This window comes from Halichoerus grypus, chromosome 10 (assembly GCF_964656455.1).
Source record: "Halichoerus grypus chromosome 10, mHalGry1.hap1.1, whole genome shotgun sequence".
Taxonomy (NCBI): Eukaryota; Metazoa; Chordata; class Mammalia; order Carnivora; family Phocidae; genus Halichoerus; species Halichoerus grypus.
Genome location: NC_135721.1, coordinates 89,475,063 through 89,491,496, shown reverse-complemented (window position 1 = coordinate 89,491,496; position 16,434 = coordinate 89,475,063). Strand labels below are relative to the sequence as shown.

At 52.0% G+C, this 16,434-nt stretch overlaps 1 protein-coding gene across 5 annotated transcripts in view; it reads right to left on the bottom strand.

Annotated features, from left to right (window-relative positions):
- Window positions 1-16,434, bottom strand: part of NINL (ninein like) — a 171,731-nt gene that overhangs the window by 37,669 nt on the left and 117,628 nt on the right. For 3 of the 5 annotated variants that reach the window (XM_078056821.1, XM_078056823.1, XM_078056822.1), the window contains 7 exons: window positions 14,394-14,568; window positions 13,192-13,302; window positions 12,477-12,557; window positions 5,960-6,089; window positions 4,970-5,079; window positions 3,649-3,977; window positions 467-1,591 (listed from right to left, as the gene is read on the bottom strand). In XM_078056821.1, the coding sequence (XP_077912947.1) occupies window positions 467-1,591; window positions 3,649-3,977; window positions 4,970-5,079; window positions 5,960-6,089; window positions 12,477-12,557; window positions 13,192-13,302; window positions 14,394-14,568 (2,061 nt within the window). The remainder of the gene's footprint in view (window positions 1-466; window positions 1,592-3,648; window positions 3,978-4,969; window positions 5,080-5,959; window positions 6,090-12,476; window positions 12,558-13,191; window positions 13,303-14,393; window positions 14,569-16,434) is intronic. The other 2 variants (XM_036110029.2, XM_078056824.1) reach the window with 2 other exon arrangements.

The following is a 16,434-nucleotide window of genomic DNA, read 5'->3' as shown; positions in this document are numbered from 1 at the left end:
CCAGGAGGTGTCTGAGCTGGACGGCTTCCTCTGTTGCTCCACTCAGGAAGCTCAGGAACTTGCAGTTCAAGGACAGTGCCTGGCACACATGCTGGCGGGGCAAAGTAGTGGGTCCTGCTCAAAGTCAGCAGGAAGAGAGCTCAGGCGACCCAGAACTGAAGCAGGGTTCCAAACACAGTCTGTCTTTGTCCTTGTGAGACCAGCGAGAACTTCCTAAGGACAGGAGCAGGGGACACCAAGGCCAGATGAACTGCCCAGAATGGCCCAGCTCTGCCCTCACCCATTCACTGGGCATGTGGTGACCTGTGGGATGCCCCGGGGTCGGGGCCGGGCTTATGACCCCTGCACAGGCATGAGGGTTACATAATCCCCATCAGCAGCTGTGACGAGGCCCATGCAGTGGAGCCGGAGGTGAGAGGTTAGAGGGTATATAGCCTGACATTCTAAGAATGGGTAGAAACCAAACCTGTTGTTCTCTCTTGAATCTGCTTCTTTCTCAAGAACCCGAACGACTTCTTCCAGCCGCAGAAGTTTGGTTTGCATGTCGTCCTTCTCTCTTTCCAGGGCCGTGTTGGCCTCTTCCTCCCGCAGGGCCTTAAGCTGCTCCTGCCCCGCCACCTGGGGGCCAGTGAGGTGGGGTTGGGAGAGCGAGGTGCCCTCCTTGGCCCTGTCCCTGCTGTGCTGCAGCCCCTGCTCCAGCGTGCTCTCCCCATGCTGGCCCTGTTCCGCCACAGCCTGTCCCTGGCTGCCCGTGGGGGCCAGCCCCTCACTCAGATGCCCAGCTCGCTCCAGAATGGCCAGCTGCCTCTCAGTCTCTCCTCTGCCCACTGGTGGGGGCTGGGCTGGTGAGGCATCTCCTTCTGTTCCCCAGAGCAGCTCCTGGGCTTCAGTCTGGCTCACACCAGCTGAGCTGCCAGCAAGAGGCACTGGCTCCTCCAGAACCGCTCTCCTGTCCACCCCACGTGGGTGCATCTGTGCCCGCCTCTCGGGAGGAGCAGAAGCCACCTCTTTGGCAACGAGCACATGCCGACCATCCTCTCTGAGGCCAAGGCTCTCCAAGGGCCCTCTGCGGGCCAGGGCAGGGGCTAGGGCTGGGCTCTGCTGGGCATCCACACGCCTGCACCTGGTCTGCCCATGGCCACGCCCATCGCCAGGTTCCAGCCAGGCCAGGGGCTGCTCCCTCCTGCCTGCACCCTCCTGCTCACGACCTGCCACTGCTGGCCTGTCCCTCCAGCAGGCCCACAGCATGTCTGTTGCCCATACGGGCCTTCCCACTTGTTTCCTACAGGTGAGCTCCAGCTTCTCCTCCTCCAGGGCGGAGGACCTGCAAAATTCTGCCTGTTCCTTGCCTACCAGCTCCTGCGGCTTCCGCTGCTGACTTCCCCAGCGTGGGTGGGGCTCCTCCCCCCTGTCCGCCCTCCGCTCCTTCTCCTGGTCATGCTGCTCTGTCACCTCGTGGACTTGCAGCAGAGCTCTCTGGAGCACCTCTTCCTTCTCCTGCTGAGGCTGCAGCGCAAAGTGCTTACAGTGGGCAGCCTGCTGGGCTTCCATCCTTGAGAGCTCGTAGTTCAGCACAACTTCGGCCTCTTTCCTACAGAAACAGAGCACGTCACAGGCGCTGTGGGCACAGCTCAGGCCCGGTCCTACCCCCAGGTTGGAAAGGCCTCCTCACAGGCTCCTCTTGTCCTGACCACGGACCTCCTCTGCCTGGCCTGCTCTGTCCCCTCACCCCCATGCACCCCAGCGTTCCATCCATGCCCTGGGACCCTCTGTAGAGGGTCTATCGGAGGATCTGCCCTCAGTAGGGTTGGGTTCTACATACAGAAGCTGACACGAAACCATTCACACACATGACTGGTAAGTGTAAGTTGATTATAACTAAATAGGATAAAAATTCAGTACCTGAGTCATGCAGGCCACATGTCCAGGGCTCAGCAGCCACGTGTGGCTGGTGGCTCCCATCATGGATGAACAAGATACAGGACGTGTCCCCCATCACAGGAAGTACTAAGGACAGTGCTGGTCTAAAACTTTAGTGAGATGTGTGGCTCTCACCTACAGTTCAAAGCTACCCTTGAAAATCTGGTAAGTTGCTGGGCACTAGGCCTTCACAGCCCTGGGAGAATGGAGTCCCAGCCGAGGTGAGGGCACTAAGGACATGTTCTTTGTGGCTGGTGCCAGCCTGAGAACAGGACATGTGGCCGGATGTGGCTCTAGGTCCAGCGTGGGGAAGGACTGTGAACAGCAAGCAGGTCCTCCAGATGGATGGCGCAGGCTGGTGGAAGGGGCTACCATGCACCGGCCCATCTACTGCCAGTAGGGTCTAGAGGGACTTGGGTCAAGTCCCTTATCGCATAGCTCTGGGGTTTAAAAGAAAATAACTTAAAGCTCAGAGGAAGCACATGACTTAAAAATGACCTTTATCATCCTGTAGGAGAGCGACAGTTCCCATCACCCCCACGGGCCCAAGGCCCTTCCACTGGTGTCATATAGAGTGCAGGGAGGAAGGAGCACCCACAGACTTGGGGGGCAGTCTGGTTCTTTCACAGCACATCCTACGTACTCAGGCTAACTCGAATCACTGAGCCAAAGGGGAGAGCACATCCCACCCAGGTTGGAGGGCATAGTCTCTACATAAAGGCTGTCGACATCTTGCAATCAGGGGGTGACTGAGGCCATATGCACTCAGCTCCAACACCGAACCCCACCGAGCCCTACATAAGCCCTCTGTGAGGAGCACGGTGTGGTGGGCCACTCCACTGTGAGCCATCCGCTCAGCCCTGGGTCAACATATGCTGGGTGTAGTCATCCCCTCCTGAACTGGATGGGTCCAAGACTCCCCACAAGACACGGAGGGGCTGACTGACCAGCACCATGGCTAAGATAACTAGTCATTTCACTCTACCAAGTCAGACCCACTCAACAAGGAATGAACACATGGGTATTTCTCATGTCACTATGACACTGTTTGACACAAAATGCCATATCCCAGTTTTCCAAATAAACCTTTCCTCTCCTTTGCTCACACCTTTTGGCCTTTCCAAGAACCTCACCAACCCAAATTATTTGTCTTTCCCATTGTTTTAGGGGTTTTAGACCTTTCATCCATCTGCTCATGTGCTAGAAAATTAAATGAGATATTAAAGGAAGATTAAAGGAAGAACATACTGCCCTTTGCAAGTGTGAGGCAAAATTCTACAAGGAATTTTAACTCTTAAGCTCTAGTTAACAGATATTTTTAATACGAAAGAACAATCCTTACCTGATGACCTGTTCTTTCTTTTTTTAAAAAAATATTTTATATATTTATTATTTTGGGGGGGTAGTGCGCTGTGAGCACGGGGAGGGGAAAAGAGAGAGGAAGACAGAGAATCTCAAGCAGACAGCACTGAGCATGAAGTCTGATCTGGGGCTCGGTCCCGTGTCTCTGATATCATGACCTGAGCCAAAACCAAGAGTCTAACACTTAACTGACTGAGCCACCCAGGTGCCCCTGACCTGTTCTTTCAATGCTCACCTACCTGCCCTGAGAAAAAGCACCCCGTTAGCAGGTACTATGATTCTGAGCAGTTTCCTGATGCAGTTTCAAATCTGGGTTCTTGGCAAGAACCCCTAACTGTAAGACCCTGAAAGGACGCAGTGCCTGACCTGACTCGCTGCAGCTCGTTCCGATGCCTCTGGTGCTGTCCCTGCTCCGGTGGGTCCTGCTCTCGGGCCAGCCGCCCGGCTGGGCCAGATAGCGCCTGAATGCAGCACTGCCCCAACCCCGCCCTCTCCGGCAGAGGGCCACAGGCCGCCTGCTGGAGCTGGTCCTGCAGGCCTCGGATGAGCTCCTGAGACTTCCCGAGCAGCACCTCCAGGTCAGCCCTCCGGCACTCCAGCACGTGGACCTCAAGCCTGAAGGCCTGCTGCATCTGCTCCCTCTCCTTCGTGAAGTCTCTCCTCATCAGCTCCATTTCCCTCTCGTAAGAATTTACCTGAAAAGAGAAATGTGAGCAGTGTCCATCAGGAGGTCCTGAAAATGACTTACTGGGCAACACAACACAGAAATACCAGACTTCTAGGCATGACACCCAAAGAATGGTGGCCCAGACCCAAAGCGGTGCACAGGCCTGTGAACAGAAAGAGCGGCGCTAAGGACAGTGGAGCTCTCCCAGAGCGCAGTGTGGCCTCAGGCTTCCCTTGTCTCCCATAACCTTCACAAGGGCCCCAGGAGGCAGGTCCAGCAGGTGGGGAACGGAGACTGGGATCACGTTGGGCCAGGCGCCTGGCCAGGCCACCTGGAGGGCAGATGGTGGGACAACTGAGAGAACTGGGGAGACTTCATGAGACCAGGGGTGGCTCTGAACATCCTCCAGCTCCAGGGGCACGGCTACTGCAGGAGTTTCCAGCTAATGCATCCCAGGGAGCCCAGAGGCACAAGCACAGGACAGGCACTCCCACCTTGCTGCTACTCTTACGCCTGATAACAAAGCGTGGAAACAAGTCGTGGACATGTCTCTTAACAAAACCCCACCACGATCTGCTAACAGAGCAGAAGACAAGTTCATCTAAAAAGACAGACTCAGCCAGGGTCCTGGTCACAAGGTCACGGAGTACCCCACAAAGGGCAATCCCAGGGTCGCATCAGCTTAGAACACAGATGGGAGCTCTGATTCCCTGATGGCAGAGTGGGCAGCAAGGTCTGGCCTCAGTGCGACGACCCCTATGACACTTGGGTACACATAACCCCATTCCCTCCCTTTACTGGTCATTCCTTATCTCCTGCCTCCTTCCAAAGAAGGTGTGAGGCAAAATGTTCATTTTCTTTACATTTCCCCACAATCTCCTGTCCCCGAGCGGGCTTCCTAAGGGGCGCAGGATCTAGGACACACGTGTGCATGCAGAAACATGCACAGCCGAGCAAGGCTTTCCAGCGCGCAGCAGGAAGCTTCTCTGTGTCCCCGTGGCCGCCCTCACTCCCCCTGACCTTGGTCTCCAGCTGGATCTTGAGGTCTTGGCAGTGTTCCTTCACCTGCTCCATCATTATCTCCGTTTCTAAACTCACTGGAATGGAATCACCAACAAATGAGATGACGCCTGCAAACAAAGAGACATTCCTGTTTCTGTCCTGCCGAGGATGCCGTAGGCCGTTCCCAGCCCTCCGATCCGACATTTGGCCGGCACTGAGTATTCAGCCTAGTCGTCTGCCACCATGCCCCTGACCACGCACAACCCTCCATGGGCCTTTTCTGCAAGAGGAATGTTGTGCTGGCAGAGACAGCCAACCCTCGTGGGTTTCCACAAGCAATCTACTATGCTTAGCTCTCAAGGTAGGAGCTCTTCAGAAATCAGCATTCCGAGTCTTTGCCAGGGAGTAAACATCAGCCCTGTCTGCTGCAGTCCACATGAGGCCTCTGTGAATACCAGGAGTCCCTGACACATTTTACGCATTTACCTTCCCTCTCTGAGAGCTGTCACAGACCCAAGACCAGACATCATGCTCTGAGCAGGGCTGGGAGACCACCACCCTGCTCACTCCCAGCCTCCCCTCTCCTCCCTTCCCTCGATGACTATGTCTGACCCCTGCCGAACGCTCATCCTAGGGCATCTCTCTGGATCCTCCCCATAACCCAAGAGGCCCACTAGGACATGCCTGTCCTGAGGTCACTACCAGGTCATCATAACCTTCACCACTCTACCCAAATGGTAAAATCCTTACCATCTTCTACCTCCCTTGGGCCTCTGGGTATTGTCCCTGGCCTTGGGTTACAGGCCCTTCTCCCACATGTGGCAGTCCGAAGGGCATGTGATCCCTCGGAGGCCTGACATGCCGGGCAGCTGGCCCCCCTCCTGCAGAGTCCCCCGGGACCAGGGGGAAGCTCGTGCAGTGGGGGAAGATAGACACACCCTGCCACCAGCCTCTGCTCTCCCACAGCAGGAGCACACAAGCTGTCACCTCCCGGGACTGGGCTCCTACCTGCTGGCCCGTGTCCAGGGGGCAGCCGTTCCTCTGGCTGTGCGTGGGGCCGGCCATGCCAACTCGGGGGCAGCTGTGCTCGCAGGCCTTCCAGTGCAGCCTGCAGCTCGTCGTTGCGGTCCTGCAGGTCCTGTGGGGTACAGCCAGACACCCCCTGCAGCCAGTGCGGCCACCTGAGGGGCGGTGAGGAATGGGGCAGTGTGGAGCCAGCCCGCCGAGGGAGCAGTCAGGTCTCAGGCCCTGACTTCCAGCACACAACACTTAAAACTGCATTCCTGTTTCCTAAGGACAGGTGAGCCAAACGAAAGCAGGGGCCACTTCTCGACCTTCTAGTACCCTGCGCCACTTTCGAGCACTCGATATTCAGAAGGGGCTCAGAAAAAAATAGTGGAGTAGAAACTGAAGAGAAATGTAGAAAATACAGAGAACCATTAACAGCTGAAACTCCAGTGATGTTGTGACGTGGGTGTGAGGCAGCAATGTCCCGGGATGTGTCCTGGGATTCTTTCCTCCGCTGCTGTTGAATCTGCAAACGGTTCTTTCTACAGCTACTGAGCCAAGAGGATACCAGGTGCTTCAGACCAAGGGCTACAGAACAAAGATGATCTTACCAAACAGAAAGGATGATGTCTGAGTGAGCACGCACACTGGGGGAGGTGGGGGGACTTGGGAGGCGGTCATGAAAGCTTCAGAGGAAGGGCCTCATTTGCAACCAGCGTAATTCTGTCCACACGTGAAAGAAACACATCTCAACAAGCACACCTGGTCACCTGATTTTTAAACGGCTAGAAAGGGTAGAGTTTATAGCCACTTTCTCAGACGGTCCCACAGCTAGCACACCACAGCTGCGTGTGTTGCCATGTCCATTCCTGACTCTGGGTCTATGTCCCCCTGCCCTGGAAGCTCAGCAAGCCCCTGACTGCCCCAGCCTGCAGGATCGCAGAAGTGATGCCCCATCTTCCAAGGGTGCAGCTTCTAGCCAGCTTCTCCTTTTGGGATAGCCCCTCTAGCCAAGACCACATGGACACCCGGCACATCCACAAGCCTCCACATCCCTTGCTGGTTTTTAAATCCTATTTGAGTTTCCTTTCCAGGCGGCTCTCATTGAGTAGACCTCATCTTCCCAAAACTGTTCCTGAAGGCCAGCACCTGGCCTGTGGCTGCATGCCCCTGGAGAAGGAGCCTCTCACTGGCAGTCCTAGGCAGTGGGAGAAGGGACGGGTTCTGCACAGATCTCACAAGAAGCACAGATTCACACAGGGTCACTGTACCTCGTTCAGAATCTCCTAGACAAACATACAATTTTCCCCATGGAGGAAGCAGTTCTGTCTGGGGGGAAAGGGCAGGGCAGAAAGTAAGAGCTTCGGGACAAGTGTGCAGAGCAGAGCGTGGAGCCCCTGGTTCCTGACACAGCCTGTGGTCGCTGCTGCTCTAGCCCTGGGATGTCTAAGAAGGCAGCACTCGGTGCATAGGCCACCGAGCATCTCAGGTGCGGTGAGTCTGAATCGAGGTGTGCTGTAGCCTAAAATCTACACCAAATTTCAAAGACTGGATTCCAAAAAAACGGATATAATGGTAACATTGTAGAAATATTGAATTAAATAAAATGTTATTAAAATTGATGTCACCTATTTCTTTTTACATTTTTTTTTTAAGATTTTATTTATTTATTTGACACAGAGAGACACAGCAAGAGAGGGAACACAAGCAGAGGGGGTGGGAGAGGGAGAAGCAGGCTTCCCGCTGAGCAGGAAGCCCGATGTGGGGCTCGATCCCAGGACCCCGGGATTACAACCTGAGCTGAAGGCAGATGCTTAACGATTGAGCCACCCAGGCGCCCCTCTTTTGACATTCTTTAATGTGCCTATGGGAAAACTTAAAATTACATGTGTACCTTGTATTGGGTATTTTGAAAACATACACACATCCCACAAATTCAGCAGTGCCAAAAAGCAGGTTTTCTTAGGTGTTATGCAGGGCATAGACTTCTCTGCTCGGAGGACACAGCAGGGAGCATCACCAGTTCTAACTGATGAGGGTGACATGCACCATCCTGGGCACGAGCTGTGGGCCCCAGCTCTACACAAAGGGTGTCTGGTGGGGCTGGGGAGCCAGGCACCTATTTCCACAGGGACTCACATTTACTTGGGGTGCCTATGGGTGCCAAAGGTACTACTGTACCAGCCAGGAAAGGCAACAAGTCCATTGCCGTAATTCTGCAGTACTAAGGGTCTGAGGGGAGGGTGGGACTTCCAACAGCAGCACTGGGAAGCATCAGAGAGGAAGGGGGTGCCAGCAGGCTGGCTGGGCCCAAGTAAGCACACACGTAAGGGGGGGATGAAGAACCACCCAGGGACAGATAATGGTGGGGACGTCAGTCAGGGGTTGGTGTGTGCGTCAGTCCATTTGGGCTGCTATCACAAAATACCACAGACAGGGCTTATCAAGAACAGAAATTTAGTTCTCATAGTTCTGGAGGTTAGAGTCCATGATCGAGGTGCGGACAGATTTAGTGTCTGGTGAGGGCTTCCTGGGTCGGAGATGTCTTTTCTTGGATCCTTACATGGTGGGACAGATGGGGGAGCTCTCTGGGACCCCTTACGTAAAGCACGAATACCTTTCACTGGGCTCCACCCTCACGACCTGATGACCTCTCAAAGGCCCACCACATCCTAACATAGTCACATTGCAGGACTAGGCTTCAACACATGAATTTGGGGACACCCAAGCATCACATCGGTAACTGAAAATGCAGAAAAGGAAAATGTGCATTTGGGGTTTCTGACCAAGGACACGCTCCTCCATTACAATGTCCACCTAAAGCAACAGCAGAAACATGAAACCACAGACAACTCTGATTAACATTTTACACTCCCCTTTAACCAAAGGCAACCTCACCAAGGAAATGGAGAGAGCTGAAGGAAATGACAAAAAGCTAAAATGACAGTTAAGTAGAAAGAGGATTTGGCAACAAGGGAAAGCATGGTTTCCTTGCTAACAAATATCCTGGTCACAAAGTACAGGGAAACACCGAGCAGTGACTTTGGAAAGGCTGGATGATGCCCTGCGGGGAAGGCTGAAGGTTGTCTCTACCTCTGGAGACTGACTAAAAACACCATCAGCCCAGAGGCAGTGATGCTCCAGTAGCAAACAGCAGAGAAGCAGGACTCCTCTGGCTCACGGGAGAATTCCAAGGGTCAGCTGATAGGTATGGAGTGGGTGCTGGGCTTGGGAAATCATCATTTGGCAATCACTGTGGTAAAGACTGAAGTGGACACTAAATCCGGGGAAAATTCTGATGAAGAGCAGGATGTTTATGTGGTCTTTACGTGTCTCCCCACTGACTGATCATTAGTTGCACTGGAGGAAAAAAAAAAAAACCCAGTAATTATACAGTGGGGAAATCAGGTAACACCTTGACCAGGTGATCAAAAATTAACATCACCTATGCTGTCCCGCTGAGAACACATAATCTCAATTTAATCCAAAGGAAATATCAGAAAAAGACAAAATAAGAATGTTTAAAGATATCACTTTAAAAATACCCACATCAGGGGCACCTGGGTGGCTCAGTCGTTAAGTGTCTGCGTTTGGCTCAGGTCATGATCCCAGGGTCCTGGGATCGAGCCCCGCATCGGGCTCCCTGCTCGGCAGGAAGCCTGCTTATCCTTCTCCCACTCCCCCAGCTTGTGCTCCTGCTCTCGCTATTTCTTTCTGTCAAATAAATAAATAAAATCTTAAAAATAAATAAATAAAAATTAAAAAAAAATAAAATTAAAAAATAAAAATACCCACATCAGAGACAAAAGCTGTAGGAAAGTGCTGTAGACTGGATGTGCCTTCCCTCCACTCCCAATTGGCAGGTTAAATAGTCACACCCAAGGAGAAGATTTTGAAGGCGTTGGGGGGGAGGGGGGCTTTGGGAGGTAATCAGGTCATGAGGGCGGAGCCTCATGAATGGGATCAGTGCCCTTGTGTTAGAGACCCCAGAGAGCTCCCTTGAAGGCAGCTTTCAGTCTGTCCCAGGAAAAGAGCTGTCACCAGACACTGGGCTGGGCCTGACCCCCAGGGCTCAGGAAATTTCTAGTAGAAGCTTCTGCCTAACTGTCCATCTTAACTTTTAGGAACTAAACTGCTAGAGCCTTCTGCCTAGCTGTCAATCTTACCTTTTAGAAACAAACTAATAAACTGCTGGAAAGGAAAAAGCAGCATCTGAGGAGGCCCAACTACAGATGAATCAGAAAGTGCCAGAAGTGACCCATAGTTACCTCAGCCTCATTATAATGTGAAAATCCCCCTCTGAATATTCATCCCAAGCCCTAGTAAAAGGAGCCTGCTTTCCCTCGTTTGGCTGTGTTTTAATTACTCCCAACCATCTCCCTGTTACTACAAATAAAGTGATCTTGTGAGGCAGCTCCACTGGGGTAGTCTCTGTAATTCACTACTTGGGTTCGAGAACTGTGGGAACGAAATCTCTTGTTTATAAGCCCCCCAGTCTATGTCGTTTCTGTTACAGCAGCCTGAATGGTCTAAAACAGAATGTTTCATGACAGCTAAAGGCAGCATCTGACCCTATGCTGGATCCTGTACTGCAGGGGGAAAGGCTCTAAAGAACACTGTTAGGTTAACTAACAGAACTGAAATACGACCAGCAGGTTAAAGTATTGTCTCAGCGGGAATCATGAAGTCACTAAGTGTGCCACAGTTAGGCAGAATGGGAAGCGGGGTCTTCAGGAAGAAAAGCCCAGACTTCTGGCTTTTGCACATTTCTGTAGTGTAAGTAACTGCCACCATAGCTGATTTCAAGCTATCAAAGATTTAACAAGAAGCTGCAAAACTCCTGAGCACTAAACAATCAACTCTAGTGCACCTGCACACCTCTGCAAGGTAGGAGGACTAAGCCTGTTCTTCGGAAATGCGCACTGACCTGCTGAGGGGTGGAGTGGCCCCATGATGCATGTCAATCCCTCTCAGATGTTCAGAAAATCACTGTGTGATTTTCCACACACAGCACACAAGTGAGCAAGTATGCAATGAGCACACAGAGTAAGATGTAAACAACAGGTGAATATGGGCAAAGGGCATCCAGGTGTCCCTGCCACTGTTTTTACTTTTGTAACTTCATGTATTAGAAATTATTTTCCAATAAAAAGGTTTTTTTTTAATGCTCTAAATGTAAGTTTGAAACAACCAAAAATAGTAAAAAAATGGAAAGACCAATTTCTAAATAAATGGATTAACTAACACTAATATGTACAATATTTCTGATGCTTCAAAAAATCAAATTTGAGGAAGCCGAAGTGAAATGATAACAGTTCTTTAAGTAACAAAGTCCTGTGAGAGAAAGATGGGGTTTATGCGTGTTTGAAAGATCCAGTGCACTAAAGTAATGTATTAGTTGATGGTTAGTTACAGGCTCTAAATCAAGGCAACAAGCTTAAAGCGAGGGAGGAAACATGACGTGTCACTGCAATCCAACCATCATGACAGATCCCCAACCCCAACCCAGCATACGCCCAGGAGGAGGTTCAGGAGGAGGGTGTCACAGCTGACCACACACAGGATTTTCAGAAGGGCACCCTGGTATTCAGGGTTTGGAGTGGAGGAAAGAGCAGGGGGCAGGAAGCAGTAGGTCACATTACACTCCAGAACAGCATGCACTCACCTTTATCCTCTGGTGTTGCAACGTGCAGCAGGAACAAAGTCAATTCTGACTTTAATTTGGAGGGAAATCATTAAGAAGTGAATTGGCAATAGACCCTTAATATCACACAATAATGTTTTAGCTGTTGGGATCCTGGGTAATTTTAAGAGTGTAACAGGGTCATGATATGTTTCAGCACTAGGCCTTGCTCTGTGGTGTCTCTAACTGAATGGATGATCCCTGGTAGGTGTGGCTACCTGCATGGTGCCTTCAAACACTGAGGGGGGCTTCAGAGCTGGTGCCAGTCTCACACCCTTGGCCTGCCCTGGTGGGGCTGAGCACGGGCACCGTGTAGGCAAGTTGGGTCCCCTCTCCTTATGGAACATGAGACTTGGAGGTTCCGTCAGCAGAACACAAGCCGAGATCAGAAGCTCCACCTGCTCTGCTCATACAAGGATGCTCCTGCTGACCTTCTACCATTCATGTGGAGGCCAGGAATGTGGCCCGCCATGAATGACAGGCTGCTCCTAGGCAGGAAAGCAAAGTACAAGGCCTGCACACCACTATCCAGGTCTAAACCAGTCAGAGCCTGATGACCTACACCACCCACCGTCTCATGGGCTCCATACCCTGTTCTTAGCAGGCATGGCTACAAGAGGGCTACATGGCCTTCTGGCACCAGGCAGTCTCTGGAAGGCCAAGCTCTTAGTACCCTCCCCAGCACCATCTCTCTTGCTGCAAAGTGGGCTGGGGGTGTGTGGGGCAGGGGTGCACGAGGGCTCCATGCACCAAAGACAAGAGCAATGGTCCCAGGGCAAGACAAAGGCAATGTGATGGCTCAGGATGGCAAAGGGGGTTGGGTGGGGCACGTACCCGGCACTTGAGCTCATACTCCTTTAAGACCTCCTCGAACCGCTCCTCCTGGGCCAGGAGCTCTGTGCTCTGTGGCTCCAGCTAAAAGTCAGACCCACACAGGAAAATGACAGACAGGACCTCAGGCCAGGTAGAATGTGTGCTATCACCCTCTCATGCTCCTCCCACTAGGCTCAGCATCTCCAAGTATAGCCTTCCATCCCTCCTCCTCCTCCTCCTCCTCCTCCCTCCTCTCGTTTAAAAGATCTCAAGGCAAAAGGATGCTCTGAATTTATGGAAGGTGGTCATACTCCCAACTGGAGCCTGGGGTGCATTCCTGCCTCAGCTGCCTGGGACACCCCCTGCCTGGACCTCTCTGTGCAGCACCTCTCCTCCCCTTCTTTACTCTAGGTGAAGGGTAGGGCCAGATGGGGGCACCTCATGATGGACATGGAGCTCTCCTCTGCGCCCCTCACCACTGAGAATCCATCACGGGGGTCTGTGCAGATGGCACTGTCACTAAATGTTCAGCAGGCATGGTGTCACCAGGGTGTACAAGTACCCCTGCACTGGCACAAAGAGGAAGGAAACAGAAGGAAAGCTGCCCTACTGATTTTCTCTCCATTCTAGAATTGTAGTAGGAAACAACTGAATTCACTCACCTATGTATTCTTTTTCAAGTCCCTGACACTTTTTACCCAGGACCCAGAGACTCAGAATCAGCAAAAGGACTTGCCTTGTCCTTCAACACAAACTCCAGGTCATTCTGCAGTTTCAAGACCAGCTTCTCTGATTCCGAAAGCTTTTCCACAACTTCAATAATCTCCTTCTGTAATCGACTGTTTTCCTACAAGACACAAACCAGTAGTTTGCCAGGCTTTGGGGGTGAGGAACAGAGCTGTGGGCAGCCTGTCTCCCCTCTGTGTCAGAGACTTATTCCCAGCAGCACTCACAATCAAGGAAGAAACCTGCAAATGCAACGTGACTGGTGCTCACTGCCTTGGCACCTGCAGGGGAGTCTGTGCTGGGGACCAACCCCACAGAGCCCCTCACCAGTGCTTGTTGCTCTCCCCACTGCCCCTTCTTCTCCTGGCCTGAATGCTCAAGAAGGCCATGAGTAACACAAGAGGCTGGGGGCAATCCTTTCTGAGCTGTTGTCTACACGAGGTATTGGAAACGGCACCCTCACAGCTCAGATGTCCCCCAGGGGAGGAAGGCCGTGCCCATTGACACAGGAAACAGTTCAGGCAAGGACACAGCTTCTCCCCCAGGGAGACAGAGACCAGGCAGATGTGGAAAGAATCTGCAGGCTCTGCGTTAGGAGAGCAGGAGGAAGGCAGGAGCACAGGAGGGACCAGGGGACATGGGGCCAGGAGACACCTCACTGGACAGAACCAAATGTAGGGTGGCCGTGGGTCTCAGGACATTCACCAAAGCCCAGAAAACCCCGTTTGCTTCTGGCTACACACCCAGGACTCCAGCAGGGTGGGCTTTAGGTTTTGGTCTTTTGCTGACCCCACAGATGTTCTGGTCTCCGGTGGCGGAGGGAGGGGGGATGCAGTGCAGCAAAGCTGGCTGCTGCTGACCCTCTCTGACCACTGTCCCCCTGAGCCAGAGCAGAGAGTAAGAGCCCCACAGGTCTCAACCTGTCCTGCTGGCCCCATGACCAGAGAGAAGGCAGGGGCAATGCCTCTTGTGGAAAAGCCAGGACCCCTTCTGCTTTGGCTGAGAAATGTGCTATCTCTGTGGCTGCAGCCAACGTTTCTCAGTTGGAAATCCCAGGTATTCCCCTACCATGGAAATGTAAACTTTAAGATTCCTAGGAGGTATTCAGTCCCTGACTAGGAAAATGTGGGGTGTGGGAGGATGAACCCTCAGGCGACCTCCATTCTGTCATTCAGGGCAGGATGACCTGGGGAGACACTGCTCCCCACCTACCTTCAGGGCGAGGGTCAGCTTTTCCTGGAGGCTGACCTCCTCGGCCCGAAGGCGCTCCAGGTCCTTCTCCAGCACAGCCCTCTGCTTGCAGGTCTGCTCCCAGAACAGCTCACGCTCCCTCTCCACTTCGGACCGCAGGAGGCTCAGCCTTTCCCGGTACCCCTGCTCCAGGTGTCTGCAAGGCACACACACAATATGTCATGTTGGGTCCCAAGGGGCCCCCCAGGCCCATACTGACCCCCACCTCTCCAGGGATATCTCCCGGGCAACATAGCCTTTCTTCCCTGGAACCTTCCTGCCCGTAGCACTTGGCCACACTGTCTGGGACTCAGCTGTTCCTGCTCGACAGATGGGGTCAGTGAACCTCAGCTAAACTGCACATGCTGTAAGGGCATGGGCCCTCCTTTAAAGCCCCCCTACCCTGGGCCTGATGGTGGATGCCCCCCCTCCCCCGAGGGCTAGGGGAGGTGACAAGGGAAGCCAGCAGGTCCCTGGAGCCTCTGGAGTGAGCTAGCCAATGCTCTCTGTGGGTAGACCTCTCTGATGCCCTCTGCCTTTCGGCCACCTCTCACACCAGGGCAGCCTGGACAACCAAATGTGTACCGAAGTAAGCCTCTCATGCAGGACCCAGGCAACATAAAACTTGCGGACAGTGAATCCCAAAGCAATCAGAGGAGAAGGTAGGAGGCATTTTCCCCTCTCAGTTTCTGCCTTCTCTTTCCTAAGAACCATTTCTATCAGCGGAAAAAAGTGCCAAATGTTAGTTTTATTTATTTTTTTAAGATTTTATTTATTTGAGAGAGAGAGAGAGAGAGTGGCGCACACGCAAGAACAGGGGGAGGGGCAGAGGGAGAGGGAGAAACAGACTCGCTGCCGAGCGGGTAGCCTGACACGGGGCTCAATCCCAGGACCCCAGGATCACGACTTGAGCCGAAGGCAGATGCCCAACCGACTGAGCCACCCAGGCGCCCCCAAATCTTAGTTTTATCACTGAAACAGTTGTTTAGCAGGATATCTAAAACCAAGTCCATCTAGACTGAAGATGAGTGAAACTCTTAACTTCATTCAGCAGAGAGCTTGGTAATGTTAATAACTCAGCAGAGAACACCAGGGGTTTGCCCTCCAGCCCCCTCCAGACAGTCTAGACTTTCTCATTTCAGAACTTGAAGGAAAGAACACCCAGCAGGAAAGGAGATGGAGAAAGGGCAGCAGTTACTTAGGGGAAAAGAATAAGACAAATCTACCTAATGTAACACTCCACAAACCTTTGGGGTAATTTTAATTTGATCATATCACTCCATTCTTTAAAAACTTTAGAAATATCCAACAAAAGAAAAATGGATAAATAAAATATGGCAGATGCACATAATGGGATGCTCTGCGGTCATCACAAAAGCATATACGATATGATATTATTTTGTAAATAATTATGTGCATGGAAAAAAGAAGTGAAGGACATAAAAAACGTCAGGAGTGATAACCTCTGGGTGAAATTTCTGCTTTTATTTTTACTTTTACTTGTATTTTCTATAATGAACATGTATCATTTATTACTCTTCTAATAAAAAAACCTAATGCAGCCATAACAGCTATTTCTAGAAACTCCTGATAATGCTCTATTACTCATGGGGCAAAATCCTAACTCATAGGGCCTTCATGGATTCCTTGACCAGATCCTCAGACCAAGATAAGGCTTTCAAGTTTGTCATTCTCTGACCCCAGGAAAGACATCATAAAATTCTTCCCATGTGCTTGGGAGAGAATCAAGCCTAACATGCCATGACTGAAGCAAATCAGTTTTCAGTTACTTAAACTGATCTTCTAAAATCAACTTACATTTAGCTCTTGGACATAATTCTCTAAAAAGGAGTTTTCTCCCTTGAACAGCACTAACCAAGGGCTGGCAGGTGACAGTGCAGGGCAGATGGGAAGATCATGTGGGAATCGGGCTGCTCCAGAGTCTAGACAGGCCCCTGTGGGCCCCTCCTGCCCCACAGTCCCCATGAGGCTGCGACCCAAGGTCTCAGTGGCACCAGAATCA